Raw genomic sequence first — 25,859 nt, 5'->3', positions numbered from 1 at the left:
CTTGTTGGCAAAAGTTTGGAGAAGGACCCCCCGAAACACACACACACACACACACACACACACACACAAACAACTAAGGGGAAACTGGTAGTTCAGTGGTGTTGGACTTCTGCTCAGAAGGTCATAAGGTCAAATCCCAGCACCACAAACTGCCACTGCTGGACCGTATAGCAAGACCCTTTTCCCTCAACTCTTCAGTTGTACAACTAAGATAAGATACAATTAGGATAAGGGCACCTGCGAAATGGCATATATGTTAATGTAACCAACATATTTTAACCTCCGTTTTCTCAACATAAGTTATTATATCTGGCATATTTTAATTGCTTAATTCTGAATTTCCTGATGTCATCTAAAGGAACTTCTCACTTTCTCACTCAATCAGTAATTTCTGTAGTGTGCAAAGAAGCTTCGATTCGTTTAAAGGTCATACATTGTTCATTATCCATCAGGACAATGTTTTATATGAATTTTTTTGGAATTGGGTTGTCTTTATGAAGTGATGTATGTGTAACAAGAAGTCGTGTTGTGATTAGTGTGCAAAAACCTGGAGTTTAAGAGAAATCGGACCCCACGGTTTTGGATTTCACCAGTCAGGCCGCTTTCAAAGTGAAAACACATGTGAGCTAAACGTTTCCTTACACACTTCGGGCCACCGGATTTTCACCCGAGCGTTGAAGAGTGTTTATCAAGCGAAGAAAAGCCGCCAGCGTAAATCGATTTCCCTCGCTCTTAATCGAAATCATTCATGACTTTCCACACGAGTCAGGTCATGTGGCATCTGTGTCACTTCGGATCTGTAGGTTTCATAATAACGTTGATGTTAACAAAGCTACAGGAAGGAAAAGGTTCTCAAATCAAGACCACAACTTCTTGTAGATCCTCCTTGCTGTTTGATGTATCTCTGAGAAATTCCTCATCTACCCTGTCCAAACTTGTCCTCCACATGTCCTGCCAGTCCTGACCTAGTTTACCTTAACAGCTCAGGTCTTTGACCATCCAGAAGACTATAAATTACACAATTCTGCCTCTAACTAATTACTTTGTTGACTGATAATAAGGTTAAAACCTTTTGTTCTCATTTCCAGTTTGTTGTTTGCGCTCATGCCTCAAAGCCTTGGTCTTTAACTGTAGATCAGATCAGGGTTACTTTAAGGCTAAAGCCGTAAAAACAGTTGTATTGAGACTCACCCAGTTTAATAGACTTGAGTTAAAGAGATTTGCCTAACTTCGCTTCGGGCTCTTTAGCCCTGATAAGACTTACCTGTTCCTAGAGAGTTGAAGACACAGGCTTTCGAAGCAGCATGGTGTTTTGATTGCGGCTTGACTTAAAGTAAAGAAATGTCTTTAAGAACAGCTGCTGTTTGTTACGTCACAGGACAGCTTAACACTCGTGATGATGGACATGATTAACTAGAATTACCCTGATTGAAGGGTGGAGATGTATCCTAGCTCTGGCTTTCTTAGACTCCTTATTATTTAAAATCCCAGTCACAGTTTTGCATTCAAGTCTCCATCATAACCACAATAAAGATGGACTTTTGGTGTCATCCAGATGAGACCGGTTCCTCTCAAGGTTTCTTAGGAAGTTTTAACTTGTCACTTTTGGGACAACATCCATTGTTGAATGTGCTTTACAAATGCAATTGACTGGTACTGAACTGGTTCTGAGGTAGTATAAAGTTTCAAGACTCGCTCTGTTTACAAGAAAGTACTTTATCTATGTTTACACACCATCACCTTCAAAATAGTCCCCTTGCATAGCAATACAGCGTTCCTGCAACTTCTGGAACGCATCCTGGAAATCTTCTTATCATTTGCCCTGGATCTCCAGAATGGTGTCAAAACACCACCCTTTGAGCTGCATCTTCATCTTTGGTAAGAGGACAAAGTCTGCAGGAGCCAAATCTGGCGAGTAGGATGGGTAAGATCATGTTGTTTCTGGCAAGAAACTCACATGAGGTGGTCAGAATAGCAGATGTGGTAATGCATGTGGTTAGAACAGCACCAGTTGCACAGCTCCCGATGTACACAGAATGATGCCTTAAGCCACACTGACTTATGAAAGTTGGTGCTCCCTGTGACTGCGTGCAGCCGTGTGCTGTCAACTGTTGGCGTGTTACAAAACTAGTCTTGAAACTTTTTGATACCACCTCATATGTCTACAGTTGCAGCAAACAGTTTCGCGCTCGACAGTGAACAGTTGATAATCTTAACGATGATGAAACTATAATAAATCATTTTTTTCTATTATAGGAAGATGGGTTCTCTTCTGAGTCTCGTTGCTCTCTAGGTTTCTTCCTCATGAAGTGTCAGGGAGTTTTTCCCTCACTTTTTCCTCACCTCTGGCTCACTTACTAGGGACAAACTTGCAGGTCAAATTTAAAACGTATAACTTGAATATATTAGTTTTCGTAACTCTGCTTTGTGTAAAAAGTCCTAGGATCAGCTGTAGTAGGTGATGTTCTTGATGTTTACCCCCTGAGCTCAGAACATTACCTACTGCAGCTGATCCTAGGAATTGACAGTAAACCTGACTTAGCTGAACAAAGAGCTTGAACATAGCTCCTACTGCTTCAAGAGATTAGTAAGATTCTGAAAAGGAGATTTTAAAGCTCTATGCACCAATAACAACACTTTCAGTCATCATAAAACTTCAAAGTCAGCCGATGTAAACGGAGCAAAAACAACAACTTTTATTTCCCTGTAAGAAACGCGAGATCAAGCGTTCTGATGAGTTTCTAAATTTGTTGATGTTTTTTTGGAATAGACAGCACTCGAGTAAAACACTGGAGACACACAAAGTGACAGTAGAAATGAGATAAAATCAAACTTAGGTCAAACTTTCCACTTTGTGGTGATTAATTATGAAATCTTTTTGACAACGAGTCGATTATAATTGCTTAATAAGACCGTTTGTAGTCAGTGTGGCAGCTTTGTACTTTGTCCTACACTGAAGGGTTCCTCTCGATTCGAAGTGTACACTGGAGTCACAAAACAAAACAATGTTCTCGAGGTTTTCTGAAGTTTCATGTTCAATTTGTGTGCGTTCTCCTGCAGCTCCTGTTCTCCTAAAGCCACTGAAACAGATGGTGCAGCCTTTGTTTGTCTTTTAGCTTTTATTTGTTGAGTGGCAGTTGTTAGCAGTGTGTGTGTGTGTGTGTGTGTGTGTGTGTGTGTGCACGCACTGTGGTTGCTATCCTAGAATTGGGTAACACAAAGTAGTCATATAGAAACAAATACACTGATTTGATTGAAAATGTTGTGCAGGACTGTTCATTCAGAGATTTATCCTGCCCTGTTTTGAAGGTGTGGATTATCATTACACCCAGATTCAATCTTGTGTCTGTCATTTCAGTCACTTTTGCAGATCTGACACATTCATAAGAGACACATCTGAAAGATCAGCTCCAGTAGATCTCCTTCTTTTTTTTCATGTGCACTATGTGGTCAAAAGTATTTTGACACCTGCCCTATTTTTATAGCCATATATGTTGCCCAAACTGTCTGAGATCTTCTGCTGTAGAGCTCCAACCCTATTGGAGAGATGAATGTGAGCTCTGACTGCACCCCAGTAGCCTCCTCATCTCCTCACCCAAATCAGCCCCCTGACTTTACTAACACTCTTATAGCTGAATGATTCTCCACAAAAATCTAGTGAAACATCATCCCAGAAGAGTGGAGGTCATTATAACAGCTAACAGGGGCTAAACTTTTGTGCATATACTGTAGTGTATACACTTACTAATATAAATAAACGTTTAAATTAAGATCAATTGACATCTAATCTCCTCCCTACCGAGTTGCTGGAATTCCCAGGATAGACTCCAGATCTGTTCCTGAAAAAAGACAGAGAAGAATAAATGCAGGAATGAACAATCTCTGCAGAAACTTTGCACCAGGTTCTGTTGTTAATTTTCAACATCAGGAAAAGCTGGAACTTTTTTGTTTCTACCTCCTTTTCTTTTGAACTTATTTCAGTAATTTCTTTATTTTGCTTCTATGCATTTTTTTACTGGGTTCTGTTTAGTTGTTTTGAACTTGTTTGTTGTTTCTGTTTGTACACTGAGACACGTGGTTTATTTCTGAGCTCGGCATTAAAGGTCCGCACTCAGCAGCTCCGAATTCCTCCCACCTGCTCTGTGTGCACTGCGGCCTGACCTTTGACCCCTGGAGGCGCTCCCGTGACTCACATGGGAGTCGACCTGAGACACAAAGAGCTTCTCCTCTTTGTCTCTTCCCCTTTATGTGAAGCCTCTCACTTCTCCATTCATTCATTTACTCTTTCGTTATTTATTCATCGTTTTTACACCAACGTTGGCCTGAGATTACAGTGCGAGCGTAGCTTTCTCCCTCTTCATTCTTTTCATTTTACTGATTTTTTTTTTTGCATGTCCCACTTTTTCCTCACCCACTTTCATTCTGTCTTGTTTGCTTTTCCTCCCTTTTTCCCTCTTTATACTTTTTTTTACTTTATTTCTTTTTCATATCTCTGTTTTTCTGCTCGTTCCTATCTATGTTTTCTATTTAACCAACTTTATTTTTATTTTCCATGTTTTTCTTTCTTTCAGACTCATCTGTCTTCATCACACAACACAGCTACATACACACAACACAGAGCTGAAGACTAAAGTAAGTTGGGACAGTGAAGGACAGACGCACAGTGAAGGACAGACACAGTGTAGGACAGATACACAGTGTAGTGTAGGACAGACACACAGTGTAGGACAGACACTGTCTTGTCTAAATCTGTCTTTTTCTTTCATTCTTTGACTTTTCTTTTTCTTATTTTCGTTTCTTGTGCGTCCAGCCTGTTATATTCTTTACTTGATTTATTTTTCCTTCCTTTAGACTCATCTATTTTCTATTATTGCTACTTTTCCTTCCTTACACTGTTTCTTCTTTTTCTTAATTCTATTCATATTTTTTTGTCCCAGTCATTCTAGGTTTGTCCTTTCTTTCTTTCTTTCTTTCTTTCTTTCTTTCTTTCTTTCTTTCTTTCTTTCTTTCTTTCTTTCTAATTTACTTTAGTTCTTTTTTCACCCCTATCTTTCTGGCATTCTCTGTTGTTCCATTGTCTTCTTCATGTCTATTCTTATTTGACCTGCATTCACCGGCTCAAATCTGCAGTTTGTACACTCCTGTCCTCTTCTGTCCTTCTTTGTAAGTGTGTGGAATGTAGGGAATGAGGATGAAGTCGGGGGAGATGAGTAAACACTTGGAGAGAAACAGGAGGGAAAGAGTGTAAATACAAACAGGACTGACAGGCTTCAGGAAAGCTGAACTGCTGCAGGGTGGAGGAGGAAGGAACCCATCCCTCTACACGTGTCTCCTGTTTTTGTGTGTGTGTATGTAAGAGAGAGAGAAAGAAAGAGAGAGAGAGAGAGAGAGAGAGAGAGAGAGATCATCACTCACAGTCAGGCAGTGATCTGTACTTCATATCCTGCAAAACCTTCATCAACTTTCAGTGTTTTACGCAGACAGTTTATTATATACAGGAACAATCACACAATGTACAATACATAAACAGTGATCTGTGTGTGTGTGTGTGTGTGTGTGTGTGTGTGTGTGTAAGATATGAAGCTCTGCCCTTCCCCCCCACTCACACTGCCTCACTCCATTGACCTAAAAGGGCAACACACACACACACACACACACACACACACACAAACACACTGTTCACTGTACAGAAAGTTTAATCTTGTAAATACATTTTTTACTTCCCTGTCCCCCTGAATAACGACACAAACAAAAAAAAAGAACGAAGTCATTTCAATCATTTATAATGTGTCGTAATGTGTGACGTAACGCCTCATAATCGCCTAATCCCACACATACTCCATGTTTTTTTAACAGACACCCTTGAGACACGTTTCAGTGTTCGATAATAATCCTGAACATTGTTTGCGACTTACTTTTGAATTGTTTTTACATGAAACCGGATCATGTTTAACATTCTTTTAGTTTCTCAGAGTTGTTCATTAGTGGCGAGTGCGGTGGTCAAAAAGGCCGTATTTCATTGTCCCCTTCCCCTGACCCCTGCAATCCCCTGCCGCCTGACTCCCTGTCACCTAGCAACCACATCTCATTATATCCCTCAACTCACCCAACCAGGCCCCAGCAAAGTGTACTGCGCTCCTGCTGTGCACTCAATAATGCTAATGATACCAAAACCAGTTACCGTGCGTCACTCGGGGCACAGAAGAAGCTTTATTGTTTTTAAAGACATCAAAGATACACTACATTCCTAAAAGTTTGACCTTCTTTTCAAACCTCCCATTCCACAAATAGTCTGATCGTTCCTGTTATAATAACCTTCAATCTTCTGGGAAGATCTTCCACTAAATATTGTGAAGATTTGTACTCATTCAGCATTGCAAGTGTGTTAGTAAAGTCAGGTACTGATGGAGGTGAGAAGGTGAGGAGGCCTGGGGTGCAGTCAGCATTCACATTCATTGTTCAATAGGGTTGGAGCACTATAGCACACTAACACTTCCAACCCATGTAACAGCTGATCTTCATGAAGCTGGCTTTGTGTACAGGGTCATTGTCATGCTGGAACAGGTTTGCGTCTGGACAAAGGGTTTGTGTCTGGACAAGCGAAGGACAAACTTCATGCAAAGACGTCCTGTACAATTGTGTTGCTCCAGTAGTGTGGGGAAGAAGCACATATGGCTTGAAAAGTCCGGTGTCACATCCCAATACTTTCGGCTGTAGAGTGTATAAGTGTGTTTAGGAGTAAGGTCACGTTACCGTCTCGCAGATGATCGAAGACGAACTCTACCTCTGCACTGCTCCGTGTGACGTCAGAGCTAAGCCGCAATCGTGTATCTGTCCTGAATTAGATATTATACTGAGAAATGGTGGCAATTGGTAAACAATTGCCACACACACATACACACATACACACATACACTTTCTGGCTACTGTTCACAAGTTAAGTGCTGTTTCCAATTGTTACTTTATAAGGTATGGGGGTCTATAGCTGTCTGGGTTTGTGTGTGTTGGGGGGCAGTGCAACAGTGAATAAGCATGACTGTGTATAGGACATCTGTTTTGTCTGTGTGGGAGAGAAAGTCTTAAGAGAGAGAGAGAGAGACTCTGAATAGGTGTGTGGATTTGGAGGCTTTAGTCAGACTATTGTTGGAATAGTGGGAGGCGGAGAGGGTTAATTAGGATCGTTAATTCTGCTGTTATTAGAGCAGTCCTCAATCACACACACACATATGCAGGTGCAAATTCTCACAAGTCTTTAGTGATGCAGCCTTAATGATCCTTCTGTAGGGATCGTGTGAAACAGTGTGTTGACCAAGTGTGTGTGTGTGTGTGTGTGTGTGTGTGTGATTACTGTATTCAGGCTGCCTAATGGAGGTTTTCTGATTCGCTTGTTCGATCCTGTCAGAAGAGAGCGACACCAGGTGTCCTCATGTTGACTGTGATGCTGCAATTCGGTATTTTCATGCAAGCGTCACAAGCGTAGTAAGAGGGCGGAGTTAGTACCAACACATCATCCATTTAGAATTGTCTCCTTTTCTGTTAGTGTGTATGTGTGTGTCCTGCGTGGAACAGTGTCGATTTTGTAAAGGTAATGCGATTGGATTATGGGATTTTTTTGGTGTAGTTTTGCAACTGTAACCGATACCAGACTAAAACGGATCTAATAACGGGGAAACTGATCAGACAAAATTGGCGGGGGAATAAAACTCTAACATACTGCAGGTAAAATAATTCACTCGTGTTTGTATTTCAGAGAGAACTCTTCATTACAATCCCACAGCAGAAACACCCTCGGCATCTTATGATAGTTTGTTAGCTAATTAATTATTTAGTGAGCTTTATTTCTGAGGATAAAACTCATTGAAGTGACCTGGCCAAGAAGCAGCAAAAACATAAAAAGGTTTAAAAGTTAAATAAAAAAGGGAACAATGAGTTATATAGTAGATGGATGGATGGATGGATGGATGGATGGATAGATAGATAGAAGGAAATTCATGTATTACAGCAGCAAAGAGAGCTGAAAGTAATGTACATTACAAATAAAAAGGTATATACAGTATATAAGATGAAACAGATTCTGTGTGTGTGTGTGTGTGTTTTGTGTACACTGGCAGACAGGGTAATTAAAGTGACAGTGCAGTGCATCTATTCTCATACAAAGTGTAACAGCAGGAATTCAGGTTTTATAAATAAGCTGTTATAAATAAACAACTGTTCATATCAACACTCCTTTTTATCTCTACATTCAGGTTTTTCTCTTGTAGATCTCGTTTTACACATATATAAATAAATAATAGTTTTAGTCGCCTGTGGGTATTTTATAGACGGTGATCCATCCTGTGCGGACTCCTGTCCTGTTCATCTCTTAAAAAGCGTCCTTTTTCCCGTTTGTCCTATGAAGAATCCTGTCCTTTGATGTTTCTTTCATCCCAGAACTTCCTTCCTGTCCTTTTGAACATTATGTAGACTCATGTCCTTTTAAAAGTCTCGTCTTTGATATGAATTAATTCCGTATTAATATGAATTAAATTTGACTGAAATTGTCCATCTCTTTCAGTCTTCTTTTTCGAAGAACAATTACACCTTTTTTAAGTGTTTTTCTTTTGAAGACCCAAACACGTGTTCTTGTCGAATGCTCCTATGCAGCTTCTTCATCCTTACTTTAACTCAGTGTTCGTGACTTAAAGTCTTTGCTGGCTTCTCGTCAGTTTGTCCGTCCACTTCTTTGCCAGGAGGATCTCTGGTTTGGGTTTGAGAGAAACCCAGAGTTCGTTTCTTCTCTCTTCTCTTCTTCTTCTCCACACGAGCATGCGTAGAAGTTAACATTAAATGACGGGTTTTATTTTATAGCACCGGACAAAACACGAAAGCGAGAAAATAGTTTCGGTGCTCTACAGCGCAACCTCCCAACACCTTGTGGTTCCTGCAAGCTCGACCACGTGCACAAACACACACACACACACACGCTGACTCGTATGACGTTTCTGGAGTTCCCACGCTGCGTAACAACTGCTGCGTCACTGAACTGTTTTTTTTTTTTTTTCTCCTTCCTTCAATGCTGCCTACTCATAGTGCACCATCTTCTGCACCTCTCGCTCTCTCTCTCGTTGTGTATCTCTCTTTCTATTTCTTTTTTCCTGTGTCTTTGTGACTTTTATCTCCTCTTGTTGGTTTTCACCCTCGCTTTCTTTTCTCCTTCATTTTGGTCCTAAGCGCGGATGAGTGTCTTTTTGCACGCCGTTCTGACGCTCCTCCGCTGTGTAAAAACGTTAAGCCGCTCCGTTATTTTTGGACCCCGAGGTTCGATATGCTGTTTTTTCCATCCGCTTGTGAGATTTGGGATCCAGGAAAAAAAAAACACAGTTGCTCGGAAACTCGTACCTCGATGTTTGTTTGTTTTTTCCATGTTATATAATTAATGTTTATTACTACGAGGCTGAGAAAACCTTGCCCTGGATTTGGACCCAAACACGTGGCTTGAGGTCATGTGACAAGCCGGTTTAGTAGATGATTAAACAAAATAATGAATATGTGTGGTTGTATTTCCGAATGTTGAATGACTCAGGGATGTGTTTTATCTCTGGATCAGTGTGTGTTTTGTACACGCTTTGGTGTAATAAAGTATATCAGCTTTATTGCGCTGTTTTTTTTCCCACTAGTTATCCTCGATTTCAGGCCAAATGCGTGTGTGTGTGTGTGTGTGTGTCTCTATGCACCAGAGCTCAGTGCAGTCCAGTCCGGCTGTTGCAAACCGCCGAGACACAGATGGTCGCTGGTGATAGCACATACCAGAGGCATTGTTTAGGACAGGCAAGCCAGAGATAATTGACAGCCTGAGAGAGAGAGAGAGAGAGAGAGAGAGAGAGAGAGAGAGAGGAGAGGAGAGAGTCAGTCCCATCCCCCAGGATAGGCTTACAGCCGCACAGTGTGCACACACACACACACACACACACACACACACACACACATTGTGCAGAGCACGTTCCCCCCTCCTTTCTGTTCACCCAACCCCCTTCCCTCTTGTCCATCCTTCTTTCTCTCTCTTATTCTATTTCTCTTTCTCTCTCTGTGTCTCTCGCCCTCTTTCCCTCCTCCATGTCTGTGGTTCACCCTAGCAGCAGAGTCGCCTGGGCTCCGATTGGTGGCTCGACTCATTCGTGCGTGACGTAGTCAAGCGTATGAGTGCGCTCGTGTGCGTGTGTGTGTGTAGGTGGGAAGGGGGGACATTCACATCAGTTAGCTAAAAGAGAGAGAGAGAGAGAGAGAGAGAGAGAGAGTGGGAGGACGTTGTGTGTATATCTGTGTATTGCTTTGCCTGTGCGTGTGAGTGTGTGTGCGTGCGAGCGTGTGTGTGTGTGGAGTGCAGTGCCGATAGTGATCGCATGGGCTTTAAATAAAACCCTCCCGTGTGTATGCGCTCGACCCGCAAAAGGGAGGAAGTGAGCGAGAGAGAAAGAACGAGGGTAGGAGAGAGAAGGAAGGAGTGAGCACGAACAAGGACAGGATCAGAAAATTTATATATATATATATATATATATATATATATATATATATATATATATATATATATATATATGAAAAAAAAGCACAAGATGGCATCCTGAATGGACAGAAAGAAAGAAAGAAAGAAAGAGAAAGAGCGAGTGAGAAGGAGTGAATGAGTGAGTGATTGGAGCAGGAAGATAGACTGAGCGATAGCTGAGAGGAGGCTTTTGATGGGGATACAACTAGCTGGTGGTGAGAAGAAAGCAGCAGCGGGACTGAGTGGGTAAATATTTGTGACACTGCCCAGTTGTACATGTGTATGTGGTGTGGGGTGAAGAGGTGGGGGGTGGGGTGGATGGGGGTGGTTGAGCAGAGACTGAAAAGGAGAAGAACCAGATGGTGTGTGTTGAGGGTTAAAAACAATTGTTCATCATATTGTTGGATGTGAAATTAATATTTAATATACATACTATATATTAATACACACACACACACACACACACACATTCATATGTATACAAGTTTACAAAACTATATTAACCAGAAAAACAACAAAAAAAACAAACAATGAGTGAAGACAGAAAGACAGAAAGAGACAGAAAGCTGAGTGGGAAGCTCATAATTATCAGAAAGTTTTTTCTGAGTCACATCACGGCAGCTGTGCTTCTCTGGAGGTCAAATGATGATTCACATGTTTAATTTTTTTTCTCTCTCTTGAAAAGGGAGCTTTATTTAGAATGCACAAAGAGCTGAATGTCTGCTTGTCTGTTATCGTTATCAATGATTGTTAATCTGCCTCTTTTTTCCTCCCTCTGTTCTTCGTTTACGGGCCGGATTAGAAGGTGGACCAATTTGACACCGGTATAAGAGTGCACACCTTCGCCCCCAACCTGGCCGCAGAGGTGAGCGTGACATGCTTGTAAACTTCACTATCTCGTTATATATAATATCTATTTTTTTTCCCCCACGGCCACAGCGGGTTTTGGCGTCTTTGTGGGCGTCGGCACATGTTTTTGAACGCTGTGTGGTTTATATTTATATTTGCGCCATTTAGCAGACGCTCGTGTCCAGAGCGACGTACAAAAGTGCTTTGAGTCTGTAGCAATGAATAAATCTACTCGTACGCCAGATTACAAACAAGATAAATCAGACTACAACTCTGTTGAGGGTTTCTTTTTTTTTTTTGGCTGTCGAACAGCTGTAGACAGACACCTGTGAACCGCAAGTGCTGCACGTGTCGCAACTTTTTTTTTGTGGGCTTAATGTCAAAAAGCTGAATGATCTCTAGGATTGAGATCTCTTACTGGAGCTGAATGCCCGCTCGTGTTGGCATGGTGTCGGAGATGAAGCGCCGGTGCTGTTTTGATTGGGCTCTAGTAGGCCTGGGTTTAAAGAGCCCCGCGCTCTGTGCTTATTGGAGGACGAGTGAGCGAGGGAAAAAGAGGAAAGGCGAAAAAGAGGCGTGAGTGTACCCTGGCCAAGAGAGAATAGGAGAAGGCCTCACTGTATTCCTCTCTCAATTTTTCTCTCTCCCTTTCTTTCCTTTTATATCCCTCTCTCTCTCTCTCTCTCTCTCTAGCAAATTGAGAGGAAGGCGGGGTCACCGAAGTTTCCCAGTCGTTTGAGGTAACGGGAGTGTGGATGCGTGCGCACGCGCAGTCCCAAGCACGTGGTAGATTGTTTATGAACTCGAGTAACCTGTAGCATGGCTATTCCCAGCCTCCAAAGCTCAGACGGCAGCGTTTTCATTTTTCAATCCCGTTGCTGTCTCTTTTTGACCAGGCATTGGCCAGTTTGTGAAATATTATGTATATTACAGATGTTATAAAACTCATTCTCGCTGTTCATTTCTCAGGACTACAGGTTTATAAAGGTATCTGTTCATCTGACAGAACGTGACTCGTTCACAAATCATTTTCATGACTGTTAACTTGAAGATCACCGGGTTCAAATCTGACTCGGGTTCCAGACTAACTGACCTTGTTAATGTTTAATGTTGGATAGGTTCCCTCCTCCAGCTGACCTCTGAATGTTTGTGTACAGGCTCAGTTATATTAATGGCTTATAAGACTGAATAGATAACAATTAAACTACACACACACACACACACACACACACACAAAATCAACACACGTATGTACGCACGCCTCCGGTTTCCCTGTGTCGAGGAAACGTGTTTGTGGCTTATGATTAAGCTGTGTGCTCTCTCTCATTGATTTTTATAGGAAATGCTGAACAAAAGAGCCCAGATATCATTTCTAAAAGGCTAAGAACTGAGGAAGGATCTTGAAATATTGAAATCCTGCAGATATAAATACTGTTCAAGGCTCTTTTTTTCTAGGCATTGTGAGGTATATCCTCTAGAAGCCTTTAAAAATGCACTTATTTACACATTCAGAATGAAAGAGACTTTGGGGAAATGAAGAACTGGGTATTGTTTGAGATTTTTGCTATTTTTTTTCTATAGAACTTATGGATATTTTCTTTTGTTCAAGAGATTTTCCTCCTGGAGGGAATTGAAGGGTGACAGTTATATATCTGTCTTTGTCCTCTATGAGAAATCTGTAAGAATCTGACACCTTACAGATGACTGAAGGTCATTATGTTGCTTTTGATCTGAAATGACTTGAGAAACAAATAGACTTCTGTGAATCTGAGTTTCCATTATAACATAAAACAAGTACATATTTCTAAGAAGAATACAGAGCTACTGAGAAGTGTGAAGGACGGATTTAGTGTTGATGCTCAGCGATTTTGACTTTTAGTCATGAATTGTTTGCGTGTTTTTTTTTCCTCTCAGTCAGCGGTTCATAAATATAAACAAAAAAAAGTATGATACAAGATGAACACCCCCTCCACTTCCCTCCCGGCTTTTACGAGAAGGTGTTTCGGCTCATATCGTCACGAAAGCGCTCTCTTGGATTGTGAGAATTAGCGACTACGATAAATGCTGTGTATTTTTCATTAGACTGAAAGCTAGTCGACCACATGAAAAGGACCAGTGGAAAGTGTTTCGTAATGTTTTTTTTTTCTTTTCTCTTCTCTCCTTTGCATGGAGCGGAATCCCCGCGGCATTATGGGAAAGGGTTAACACTGACCTAGTTTCTGTGGCAACAGTGAGTGGTGCATGACATCACGGCTACAATTATAGCACAAGACCGCCTTTGAGGCTACAGTCATGTGACAGAGCAGCGCGTGTGTGTAGAAAGTAGGGGAAATTTTCAGCGTGTGTGTAAAAGATTGTTTAAAGGTAAAGGAACGCACAGGAAGTTGTCGGTTTTTTGTAGTTAAAGAGTCCGGATGCCTTTTTAGGGTCTTATTGTCTGGCGTTTTATGATCTGAGGAATTTCTACCTCGGGTATTCGTAGAGAAAGCACACGTTTTGAGGTTATTCTCTGCCATTGCGTAATATGTAAGGAATTAAATCATATGTGAGAGAATGGTTTATTTCTGGCTGAATAATTGTTTCTCAGTGACTGAACATGGATCTTATACCAGTGTGTATCATCTTTTATCTCCAACACTGTCTGTCTTCTGCTATCACTACTGTCTCACTTTTCTTCAAATTCTTAGAAGTGGCTTTTTTTTTTTTCAGGGGCCCCCCGTTTCCTGTTTTTACTTTGTGTAAATGTCGTACGGGTCTGTGTGCACACCTTTGTGCTTGTGCAAGCCTTCTGGTCTCATTACACATGTCAGTGTCAGAATATATTTGACAAATATGACCTCCATTTTTTGTTCTTCTTGCCGGCCCCTCTAGCCATAGTTAAACTTAAGGACCATGAAGATGGGCTTGGATTGTAATTAATATAAACATGCTACAGGCGTAGGGATGCTAAGTGCTACCATTTTTACACTCGGGCGTTTCAGTGAACAGCTGATAACCTTAACAACAGTAATAAATGTAAAGTGTCACTCAAGATTTCCTTTCAGATTTCGAGGTTTCTTACTCATGGAGTCTTAAGAATTTTGTCGCCACTGGCAGGCACATTAGGAAAAACTAATATTAAGGGCTAATTAATGTATATTTATGATTATAAAATGGAATTTAAAAAAAGTCCACACTAAAATCAAATGGTAGCTTTGCAAAAACAATAATACACAATTGTGTTACAATTTGAAGATGGTGGTGCAGTGCCCTGTTGGTGTGCTGTTATTTGTATTTTTTTGTTTGTCTGCTTTGTATAAGAAAATGAGGTTTATTCATGTTGTCAAACAATCGTGTGTGCACAGCATTAAGAAAGGCACAAAATCGACATTTTAAAATGTACACATTATTGTGGTCAAGGCCTCTGTCACTTTGTCTATTCCTAATCTGTTTATATTTATCAGTATCTCTTTTGTAAGCTCACACACCCCCCTGATTAACTATTTCTAGATGAATGTGTCATTGACATTTAGCAGTTTTGTGAAAGCTCACTGAGAACTGTGGCCTCACTTCTATATTGGTGGGGCAGCTAAATTACATTGTGCTGAAGGAAAGGGGTCACAAATTGTCTGCACGAGGAAGATCTTTGGGTTTAGTTGATATGTAACAAAGAGTTGGTGGAATTATTACTGCACTTTGCATACGCTGCAGACGGTGGAATGTCTGAAGACGAAAACAGTATTGCGTACATCTTGCTTTAGTGATTGCCTCATGTTTTAAATTGTATTCATCATCATTATTATCATCCTACGGCGCTTCTATCGCCATTGCGATTGGAGGGTTTGGGCTGTTGTGACGTGATGTAGCGCAGTACAAGCAGCACTCAAAGCACACGCAATACTGCAGTCCACACTGCAACGGGATCCATAAAGAGTTTCTGGCCCTTTAAATGCGGCTACGTCTGCCTCGAACATATGGGGAGCTAATCTTAGCCTGACTCCTGTGAGGAGGAAAGAAAGAAACCCCTGGCAACACGCCACCATTCAGAGCTGGAACGAGATCATTTTCTTTCTCTTTCACTCTCTTTTTTATTTTTTAGGAATATTACAATAGTCGGATCACAATGACTTTGAAGCCATCTTCTCTGATGTCGTGTTTTTTTTTTTTCTTTCCGTTTTTGCTTTGCAAATTCCCTCATGGCTTCAGATTTACATCACCCAACAGCCATGTTTCGTTTACATGCCACATCAGTACCATCAACCATTATTGCTTCATTATTGTTCTTTCAAGGTTCTTCTTGCACTGTTTTATTCTCTTGGTTCCTCCTCGTGCGTCCCCTCTCCTCAAATTTCCTGGTTTTTTTTTTTTTTTTTTGCTCTTTGTACAAAGAGCACTCTCTTTTATTCTTTGCAGGTTCCCCCTTCTGTCCTGCTGCCTTAGTGAGAGATGAGAATGGCTCCACCCTTCCCCCATCCCCATCTTTTCCTCTTTCTCTCTATGAGTGGTAGGGATATATGTGTGTGTGTGTAGTGGGAAGGAGGGCTGATGAGCTGAGCCCTGCGTGCCGACTTACACGTGCCGAGTGTCAGACAAGGCAGAAAGGCAACACACAGACAAATGCACCAGGTCATAGATGTGGTGAAGAAGGTAAAAACAAAAACATGATGTAGAGATGGGGGGGGGGACACAAACACTGAGACAAGGTGATATTAATGGAGAGAGTGAAGGACAAAGAGAAGACAGAGGATTGAAATAGGTTATAGTTTACATTAGGAAATGAGTGGTGTAAAAAAAAAAAAAAAAGGAAAAGATTCTTTCATGGCTATTAACCTCACTGGCTAATCTTTCGTGTCTCTGGCCAGGTGCCTTTCATTCACATGCGGTTGGATTTAACCGTTAACGAGGTCTAACTTTAATCACCTGCTGTAATACTTTTCCAAATTATTATTTTTTGTTAGGTTTAGTTTTGTCAAAAAATTATTTGTTATACCAGATTAAATATCTCCTTATAATTACGTTATAAATAGATAAAATCTCCGTTGTATGGTTCTACATGGAACCTTTAACTGTTCCCAACAGAGGGCCATCTAAAGTACTCTTTTAATATCAGAAGAATATTCTATTAATTCATTTTCAACAACTTTATTCAGGAAAGCAGTTAATACTAAGGAACCCTGGTAACAAGGCAAGGCAGGAGAAATGACCCCAGATACAGAGGCTGGTCCATCACGGAGTGTCAAACATAGACAGTGTGCCAAACTGGATGTGTTTTGGAGAGTTAAAGCCATGCGAACACCGGGAAACACCAGACAGCAACACGAGGAGAGGATTAAAGTCAAGACCCTGAAGCTATGAGGCTAAAATGATACCCAGTGCACCATCATGCATCACTTATAGAACTTTCCACTCCTGAAATTCTTTTTAAACGGTTTAAGTCAATTTGATTTGTTCTCACATAACGGGATAAAAAAAAAAAAGAAACTGGCGCTTCAAAACCAAAGGGTGCCAAGGCTTGATTTCTTGGCCGCCTAGATGTAAAGGGTATCTCTTGATGTTATTGAAAACATGAATGATTCTGATGTTTACATATTCGAGTTGTCAGCTTTGTAGCTTTAAGAAATGTATAAAAGGAAGCTGCTTTATGCTTGTCACGTGTACTTTCACTGCACAGTGCGATTCTTTCTTATCGCATATCTCAGCAATGTTAGAAAGATGGGGTCAGGGTGCAGGGAGCACTCAGGGTTAAGGGCCTTGCTCAGGGGCCACAAGAGTGGCAGCTTTGATGATACTGGGGCTTGAACCTCCTGACCTTCTGATCAGTAATTTAGAGCCTTAACCACTGAGCTCCCACCTCCCCCAGCAAGCAAACACAGAATGCTAACCATTTTATGGAACATTCAATTTTACAATTCAATTCATTTTTACTTCTATCTTGTTCCTTAACAATGTACATTGTCTCAAAGCAGCTTTACGGAGATAAAGCGGTAATAAAGAATGTATAACCTCTTTTAATAATTAAAATTTGTCCCTAATGAGCGAGTCAGTGGCGACTGTGGCAAGGAACTGAGGAACCAGACACAACCCATGCTTATCTGGGTGGCACCAAATTACCATTTATTACAGTTCATCATTGTTGAAGTGTGTGGTGATGGATAGAAAGTAGAACTAGAAAGTCTAGTTCTACTGTTTTAAATTAAATATACAGAGGAACTAATTTCAAACATCTATAACAAAGGGCACATAAGATTTTCTGTCATGGAATGATATTTACTAAATAATACATGATCTGTACGCCATCAATGTGATGTTATATGAGATATTTGTGAGTGTGTGTGTGTGTGTGTGTGTGAGAGAGAGAGAGAGAGAGAGAGAGAGAGATTTTCTTTGTATGAGTGTAGGTTTGCCTGGGGGTGGATGTCAGTGTTTACTGTGTATGTGTGTGTGTGGGAGAGATGGAGAGATGAGTGAGGTTGATGACTCAGGCATGACTGTTTAACTGAAAAAGAAAGACAGATCATTTTTAAGCTAGTGTTCAGTCAATGTGCTTCAGAGATCTGACTGGGCAACTTTACAATGCTTCTACTCAAGGTCAGTTACTTTCAGATCTTACACAAACCTGTACTGCATATTGTTAGCATATTTAGTGGGTTTTCTTTAAAAAAAATTAAAAGGATAATAAGTATCAGATGTAAATACCTTTATATGATTAATCATGACTGTGTTGATGTGGGAGAAAGAAACAGGAAAGTAAAGAAAAATGAGAAGGATTATGGACAAATAGAAAACATGAGAAAAATGTGGACTGATCTTCATCTAGGTCTCAGTGGTAAAGAAAGGAAGGGTGTACATGACATTCCCATGTATAGTATTTAACACTTGTTAATCAGCACAATCAGGGTCACTGATAAGCCTTAAATATCCTGACTGCTTCATGTCGGTATTGTTGGCTGATGTTTCCTCTGAACATTTTGCTTGAATTTACAATATGTTTCACTTTTATAAACAGCAAACATTCAGTCTATGTCAAAGCTAAACTAGTGAGAGTAGAGAAAGCTACAAAAATGTTTTATTATTTTATATAATTTAGTAGTTTTACAGCTCTGAACAGCCCAAGTATTGTTTAGTACTGCTTGAGTGTCAAGATTGGGATAAAGATGTTAATTTAGCTTCCTAAACCATGTAACATTGTTATACGCATTCTTACGTCCTTCTTTAGCAGTCATATATTTTTATATAATATTCTTGTACACCAAAAAGGCTTTTAACAATTGCATTTAAACTGGGATGAACTTAAAGTGTTCAGATACACTGATCGGTTATAACATTATGAATGGTGAAGTGAAGAACACTGATGATCTTCATCATGGCACCTGTTAGTGTGTGGATTTGTTTATTAGGCAGCAGGTAATCATCTTGTCCTCAAAGTTGATGTTAGAAGCAGGAAAAATGGGCGAGCGTAAGGATTTGATCGAGTTTGACAAATTGTGACGTCTAGATGACTGGGGTGGGATGTTCCTGGTCTGCAGTGGTCAGAATCTATCAAAAGTGCTCCAAGGAAGGAACGGTGGTGAACCGGCGACAGAGTCGTGGGGGACGAGGCTCACTGATGCCGGTGGAGAGCGAAGGCTGGTCTGTGTGGTTCCAATCCAACAGACGAGCTCCTGTAACTCAAACTGCTGAAGAAGTTCATGCTGTTGATGATCAATGGATCACGAGTGTTTTAGCAGCAAAAGGGGAGCAACACAATATTAGGCAGGTGGTCATAATGTTATACCTGATCAGTGTATAACTGTATATGCACACAATTGTTACACCAGTAATAATAAGTAATGGGTAGATGGTGGTTAAATCGGCAAACAAAGCAGACAGATCCTAAGAGGTCTTAATGGAGGATTATGTGGTAGTTGTCATTTAGGAGAGCTTGGTATAGTAATCTAATGTTTGTTTTTGCTTGTCTTATTACTTATGATGAATCGCTTGCTTTACAAAGACCTTGGGTGATTCTGTACAGTTTATAAACATGCATGAGTGATCAGTGTGTGTATACATACAAGTGTAAAGGCTCAGTTTCACATCCTTTATGATGTAACATAGCGGTGCCTTGTGACTTGGCGGCGAGCTGACTGGTGTCTTAAGATGTTTTTAGGTTGTTTAGAAATTCAGCTATGACATTTCAATTATTCGGGTTTAATTTAAATATTGTATTTTACGTAGGCAAACTACCCATGCATTGTTTAGCAGGGAGTTCTTCTAATCTATCAACGGCTACTGCCGTTTTCTTTTCAGAGAAAATGGAAATATCACGTATAGGGTTAGTTTTCTTTTTTCATTTTTCGAGGAAGTAACAGGATTTTATGTCCTGTTGACACAGAGCACATTTTGTTCCATAGACTCTAGGGCAATGTTTTGTGTTTTATATTGTCTAGCGTTTCCAGTTGTTCAGGTACATTTCGTTGAACTGAACTTCAGTTTAGAAAAATCCAAAACAGCTGCCATACTGCATAACAGGGAAAGATAAACTACCTGGCTTCTTTGTAACACTGAATTAACTTATATATATATATATATATATATATATATATATATATATATATATATATATATATATATATAAATTGCAACTCATTCTTTATTTCCTTTGATTTTATCAGACAATCACCATTGACATACCTACAGGTTTATCTTGTCTTGTTTGACAGGCTCAGCAAGCCTGATCACTGTGTAGCTGTTGCTAGCATGCTTGATGGAAATTCAACCCAAGCTTTTATTCCGAACCGGATCTAATAAAGCCTGATCTCATAATAAAATGTCTGATTTTGAAATGCAAAATAAATACTATTACAATATAGTTTGTAATTTGGGATCATCAAAAATAAGAGCAAGCATTTTTGTTAGAAGTTGTGTTCAAATCCTGACAGAACTGGGAGAACCTGTTCTTTAAAAAATAACCTTCTCAAGGTCATTGTATAGAGCCATTAGCATTTAAGGCTGTTTTCCCCTAATGTGCGAATGTAAAGGCTAATTTTTTTAAATGTTTAATAATTGTATTGCCACAGGGCCTGATATCTTGTGCCATTTCCAAAATAACAGGTGTGGCATTATGGCTAGTATGCAAAGCAGATGCCTTTTGAGTCGTTTCCTTTTATAGTAGTGTATGCAGGATTACATTGACATTTGGCAGACAACTTTATACAGTGACTTAATTTTCTAACTTATTCAGTTAAGATTTAATGTGCCTGGGATTTAAACTCAACCTTCGGATCCAAAGTCCACTGCCTTAACCACTAAGCTACCACCTCCCCCAGATTCACATCAGATATTCAGATCAAAGGGTTGGAGTATTGCATTGTATTAGGTATATATTACATAAGTGAACTTAGTTTTATCCTATTACAGTATAGTTACAGTAGAACTCCAGGGTTGTATCTGTTGGATTGTGCATTGGTTAGTACATTTGTTTGTAGCATTGTGACTCACAGTATGTGTTGTATATTTTACAGGGTGAGAACCTTTCTAAAAGTGGCAGTGCCTACACACTGTACTTTATAGCCACAAGCTTCAAAGTGATGAATACTGCAATCTACACTACTGAACATCCAATAACGTTTTGGCCTTTGTGACAGTAAATATTAAATGGACCTGTTAATAAATGACACCAAAGCTATCTGTAGGTACGCAGTTCCTGGTAGCTGTAGCTATCACATGATAAAATCTATGAGTTGAATGCTATGTGAAAATTCAATCCTTTTGGGGTTTTTTTGGGGGGAATTCTACAACATTGGATTAGATGCAGAACCAATTGAGTACGCAGTGTAAAGAAACTGCTGTGTCACTCTAAGATTAAAAGGAAAGGGATCAAGTCATCAGTCTGGTAGGCGGGCTGAATAAGTGTTCATGAGGCGGGGTAGAGACCTTCATGTAGTGTGGTATGACACATCTGTCTACCCCACTCGTACCCGCTTTAGGGGGAGCAGTGGAGGAATTCTGATGATGCAACAGTGATGTCATGCTTACTCTCTCTCTTTTTTCCTCGTGCTCTCACTCCTCACCCACTTACCCACTGCCAGTGACTGAGCAGTTCTACCTCTGCTCTTTGGCAACCGCCCATGTGCGAGTGTGTGCGCATGTTTTGAGTTGCCTTGGTCTCTGCTGAATGCACGCCAGTGTCGTCCGTGCTGATCGGAGTGACGGGACTGGAGAGTGAGCAGAACGAAGACTCTCCATCCGTCAGGTTCGGAACTGTGGAGAAGCAAAAAAAAAAAAAAAAAAAAAGGCGAAAAAAAAAAAAAAAGACGAGTGCGTCAGGAAAATGAAAATAACGAGAGGTTGTGTTAGGAAAGAAAAGATGGTTGTTTGGGGCTAATCCAGTTTGAGCTATTTACTATGTGCCTGTGAATTGCCGTGAGCGCCAACTTCCGAGCCGTTCTTCTGCGGAGCCATCGATTTATAGAGAGACTCGGCTAGCAATGGAGGGATGTGACGAAAGAAAAAAAAAAAGAGAGAGAGATGAAAGAGCCAGTGAAAACGATGAGCAGCTATGGGCAAGCGGTTAGCGTGGTGGAGAAATGAGAGATTTAATTCTGACGGGGGAATCGGCACTAAGCAGGGAAGACGATTTTGAAGGCAGGATGGGCAGGTCACCGTAAATTGAAGTGACAAGACAAATTTCTCACACTGTTTACTTCTCTTCTCTGGACTCCAGCATCCTCGCCATCTTTTGGGTTCTTCTCCCTCTTGGAGGAGACGAAAATCTGCAGCAAATGCATTTTGTGAATGAGTGAGATTGTTGGTCTTTGTTGTTTTGTGTTCTCCGTCTTATTACGTGTAGTTTTTGCTCTTATAGTTCCAGACCTGTCTTGGGTTATTTTGTGACTCTTCCACCTTTTTTTTTGACCATTCACTGTCCCAAACTCGATAAGTACCCTGCTGTACGAAAGGTTCGGTCATCTCCTCATACTTCGGATGGAATACTTTTAAACGATTTCTCTGCCATGCCCTCACCATTATTAGGCTTTTTCTTATAAGACTAGATTGGAGACATGATAAGCAGAGACGAAGAGAATTAACAAATGAGAGCAAAGCGTATTATTGGAAAGAGCGACCGCCGAAAGCCACTCTATACAAGGCAAGAGGATATAAATGTATGCATCAAAATGTTCTCTGGAACGAAGGGTACGATTCGAGTGTAAAGCATAATTCTGTATTATTTTTAGCTGAATGCCAGCTGCCTGGGCTTGGAGAAAGCCTGAGTGAAGAATAAACAGCTGTAGCCCCCATGTTGTTAAGCAGTTCGAGATTTTTGTCAAATCACCTGCAAAACCAACTTCGAATATCGAAAGCACGGCTCGTTATTTAGTTTCCCTGTCCTGTTTCGGGGAGAAAGCAAGCCTAAACTGATGTTGAGAAGGAAAAAAAATGGTGCTGTGTTCATCTCTGCATCTCATTCTCTCTCCCTTTCTATCCACTGTGGCGGCTGCTAGCGTTCACCCCTCGTTCACGACGCTCTCCTCCATTCCATAGTACGTGCCCAGTGTGAGTCAGATAATGGCCTCTCTCGCACTGCGCAAGCTGAAAAGAGGAGGGGGGAGGAGAAACAGGAGGGAGAGAGAGAGAGAGAGAGAGAGAGAGAGAGAGAGAGAGAGCGAGCGAGGGAGGGAGAGCAGAGCGATAGAGTAACAACACAGAGAGAGAGAGATAAAGAGAGAGGAGGGGTTTAAGACGAAGCAGACCGTGAACAAGAAAAAGGGAATATAGAGAAAGGGACGAGAGGGACAGAAAGACATAATGTGAGAAGGAAAAGAAAAGAGAGAGAGAGCGATTGCAGCAGTGGTGGTGGCTGGAGGAAGAAAGATTGAGAGAACAAGCACGCGTGTGTATGTGTGTGTGTGTGTGGGGGAGGTGTGTGTACGGGTGTGTGCGTGCGTGTGCGTGTCTGCACTTGCGTGTGCGCGTGTATGCCGCACTGAGACACAGAGGGGAAGCGGGAGAACGAGAAAGGAAGAAAAGATTCACCACCAGCTACGTTCCATGAGCTTTTTTGTCTACTCCAACGTCCATTGTCTTTGCATCTACTCGATCGGGACACGTACACGCGTGATGTAAGTACACGTCTGCCTTTCTTATATTCTCTGAAACATTGCCCTTACATCGTGGTTGTAATAGCAATAGCCTGGGGGTTGTGTGTTCGCTCGTGTGTGTGTGTGTGTGTGTGTGTGTGTGTGTGTGTGTGTGTGTTTATCCGTGTGGATATGTGTCCAGCTGTCTGCTCTCAGACGCCCCCCCCTTATGCCGGTCTCCTTTCTGCTTTGTGCTGTCATCCTCTCTGGGCATCTAGTGTTGCGTTTGCGTGCACGCGTATAGTTGTGTGTGTGTGTGTGTGTGTGTGTGTGTGTGTGTGTGTGTGAGAGAGAGACTGTATGCATAGAGTTCAATGATATGGCCCTGTGCCAGAGCTCGTCTTCAGCATGTTGTATTTAAAGGGCTCGATGTTACGCAAACACGTGTGTCAGATAAAACTAGTCGGGCGGCCCGTTCTGGTTGGGCGTGTTAATGTTTTGGCAGCAGACCATCGTGAGGGTTTGAGAACAACACCAAAAGCACAATTCATTGCTTTTAAGCAAAGGTTTGTGTGTATGTGTTCACATGGAACGTTCTTACGGACGTAAATGGGAAGGAAAGAAGTACTACATTTAACGAGAGCTATTTATTATTCCTACTTGCTGGTGGTTTTTCTCTTTTACTGCTTTGCTGAAAAGAGAGAGGGGGGGAAACTCTGTCGTAAGAGAAGTGTGGTTTGGCTGTTTCAAAAGCATCACGGACTCGTGACCGGTGGGGTTTCAGGCCTGTAAACCATGCTTTCTTAAAAGAGAAATAGAAAAAAAAAAAAAAGTACACAGCACACACAAACTTGCAAACACATACAGTGGCACCTCAGTGGTCATATGCCCCCTGTGGGAACCTGATTAGATACCAGTCATAGAAGCAATAATATAGCAAAAATGTGAGTAGAGTCTGCATTCTCATAATCAAATTGCTCACCAAGCATTCTGAAAGTGCTAGAGCATAGCCACAACATCATCCTTTCTGGAGCAAAGAAAAAAAAACACAACCAAAGTATCAAAAATTTATTTTTTGGACGCACTTGTCTTTAAAGCTTCTTTAACTTTCTACAATGAATGATGCTGATTTAAAGTTAACGTTCATTTTTGGAAATCCTCCTGTCAAAGAGGCATGAAGATCAGCTTGTGCTTGAGATCTCTGCTCAAGATTTAGAGCATACTTTTGTTTGGTAAGATCAGAAAATGGTGTGGATATCATCAATGTGTTAAATTAGGGAAAACAAACCTGGCCATCTAGGACAAGTGCATGTACATAGCATTAGACCAAATCAACACTGCACACACACTAACGAGTGACTTTGAGTTCTCTAACGTTTTGATCTCTTGTATTTCCTGCAGACTGTTTCAGTGGTGGGTTCAGTGGATGGCCCCAGCAGAAGTGGCCAGATGGAAATTGACCATGGATGCCTGGAGAAAGGCGTGTTGAACCATGAGCTGTCCAATGGGCTTAGTCAGCATGGAGAAGAAACTAATGGTTTTGAAGGTGGAGCTTTGGCAAAGCTTAGCCACCCACACCAAGAGACATTAACATGTCTTCCCCAGACACCGGGATGGGGGCCTGGGAATCCAAAAGGAGCCTCTACCCCCCAGCAGCAGGAGGCAGGCTGGAATGACCAGAGCACAAGTAGCCTGGGGAACAGTGCAGACATGGAGAATGCTAGAACTCTGGTGGCCTTCTCAGCTAGTGCAGGTTCCCTACCACCCTGCAGTGTTCCTCAACCTCCTCCTAACCCTAATTACATACAGCTGTATGAAAAATTCAACCAAGAAATGGCTAATCGAGGTAATGAAAATAAGCAAAAAATATGGAGCGGTGATGATCAGCACTGCACTTCAGAGGATCTCAACACCCTCCAGATGGCTTTAAATCAAGCCCGTCATGGTCACAAGCCACCAAATTGTGACTGTGATGGACCGGACTGTCCTGATTACCTTGAGTGGTTAGAGAAGAAGATCAAAATGGCAGCCAATGTTCAGGAAAAGATTCCCTGCAAATTATCAGGTGCTTCTCAGACAGAGCAACAACACTATCAGTCTCAGCCACAACCTCAACCCAAAAGTGCAAACAACGCTTCAGAACCACTGTCACAGAACCCAGTTACCCAGCCTCCAGTCCCAAGACCTTATGGCCCTCTACCACCTATTCAATGTTCTCCCAGTGTGCTATCCATTGCTAAGGAGAGGAATGTCAGTCTACAGACAGCTATTGCCATTGAGGCACTGACCCAATTATCTGGCACTGGTGGGCCTGTGAGTGAATCAACATTTGGAAACTCCAACCACCATGCTTCATCTCAGCCCCCTTCTCAAACCCAAGATGGGATGCGATTGATTGCTTCATCTCCTGGGGCCCTTTCATCATCGTCTGCTTCCTCTATACCCCAATCTTTTTC

At 41.3% G+C, this 25,859-nt stretch overlaps 1 protein-coding gene across 7 annotated transcripts in view; it reads left to right on the top strand.

Annotated features, from left to right (window-relative positions):
- tet3 (tet methylcytosine dioxygenase 3) overlaps nt 1–25,859 on the top strand; it is a 44,608-nt gene that overhangs the window by 5,025 nt on the left and 13,724 nt on the right. Inside the window, exons 1-3 of one of the 7 annotated variants that reach the window (XM_046841377.1) lie at nt 10,634–10,761; nt 11,322–11,384; nt 24,805–25,859. The exon at nt 24,805–25,859 is cut by the window's right edge and continues 1,814 nt beyond it. In XM_046841377.1, coding sequence (XP_046697333.1) covers nt 24,853–25,859 — 1,007 coding nt within the window. In that variant the 5' untranslated portion in view covers nt 10,634–10,761; nt 11,322–11,384; nt 24,805–24,852. Of the gene's footprint in view, nt 1–10,633; nt 10,766–11,321; nt 11,385–17,733; nt 17,936–23,026; nt 23,446–24,804 lie in introns of those variants that run through there. The other 6 variants (XM_046841376.1, XM_046841370.1, XM_046841371.1 and 3 more) reach the window with 6 other exon arrangements.

Source organism: Silurus meridionalis, chromosome 27 (assembly GCF_014805685.1).
Source record: "Silurus meridionalis isolate SWU-2019-XX chromosome 27, ASM1480568v1, whole genome shotgun sequence".
Lineage (NCBI taxonomy): Eukaryota > Metazoa > Chordata > Actinopteri > Siluriformes > Siluridae > Silurus > Silurus meridionalis.
The sequence above is the reverse complement of the archived record's forward strand: the minus strand, read 5'-3'. Positions and strand labels throughout refer to the sequence as shown.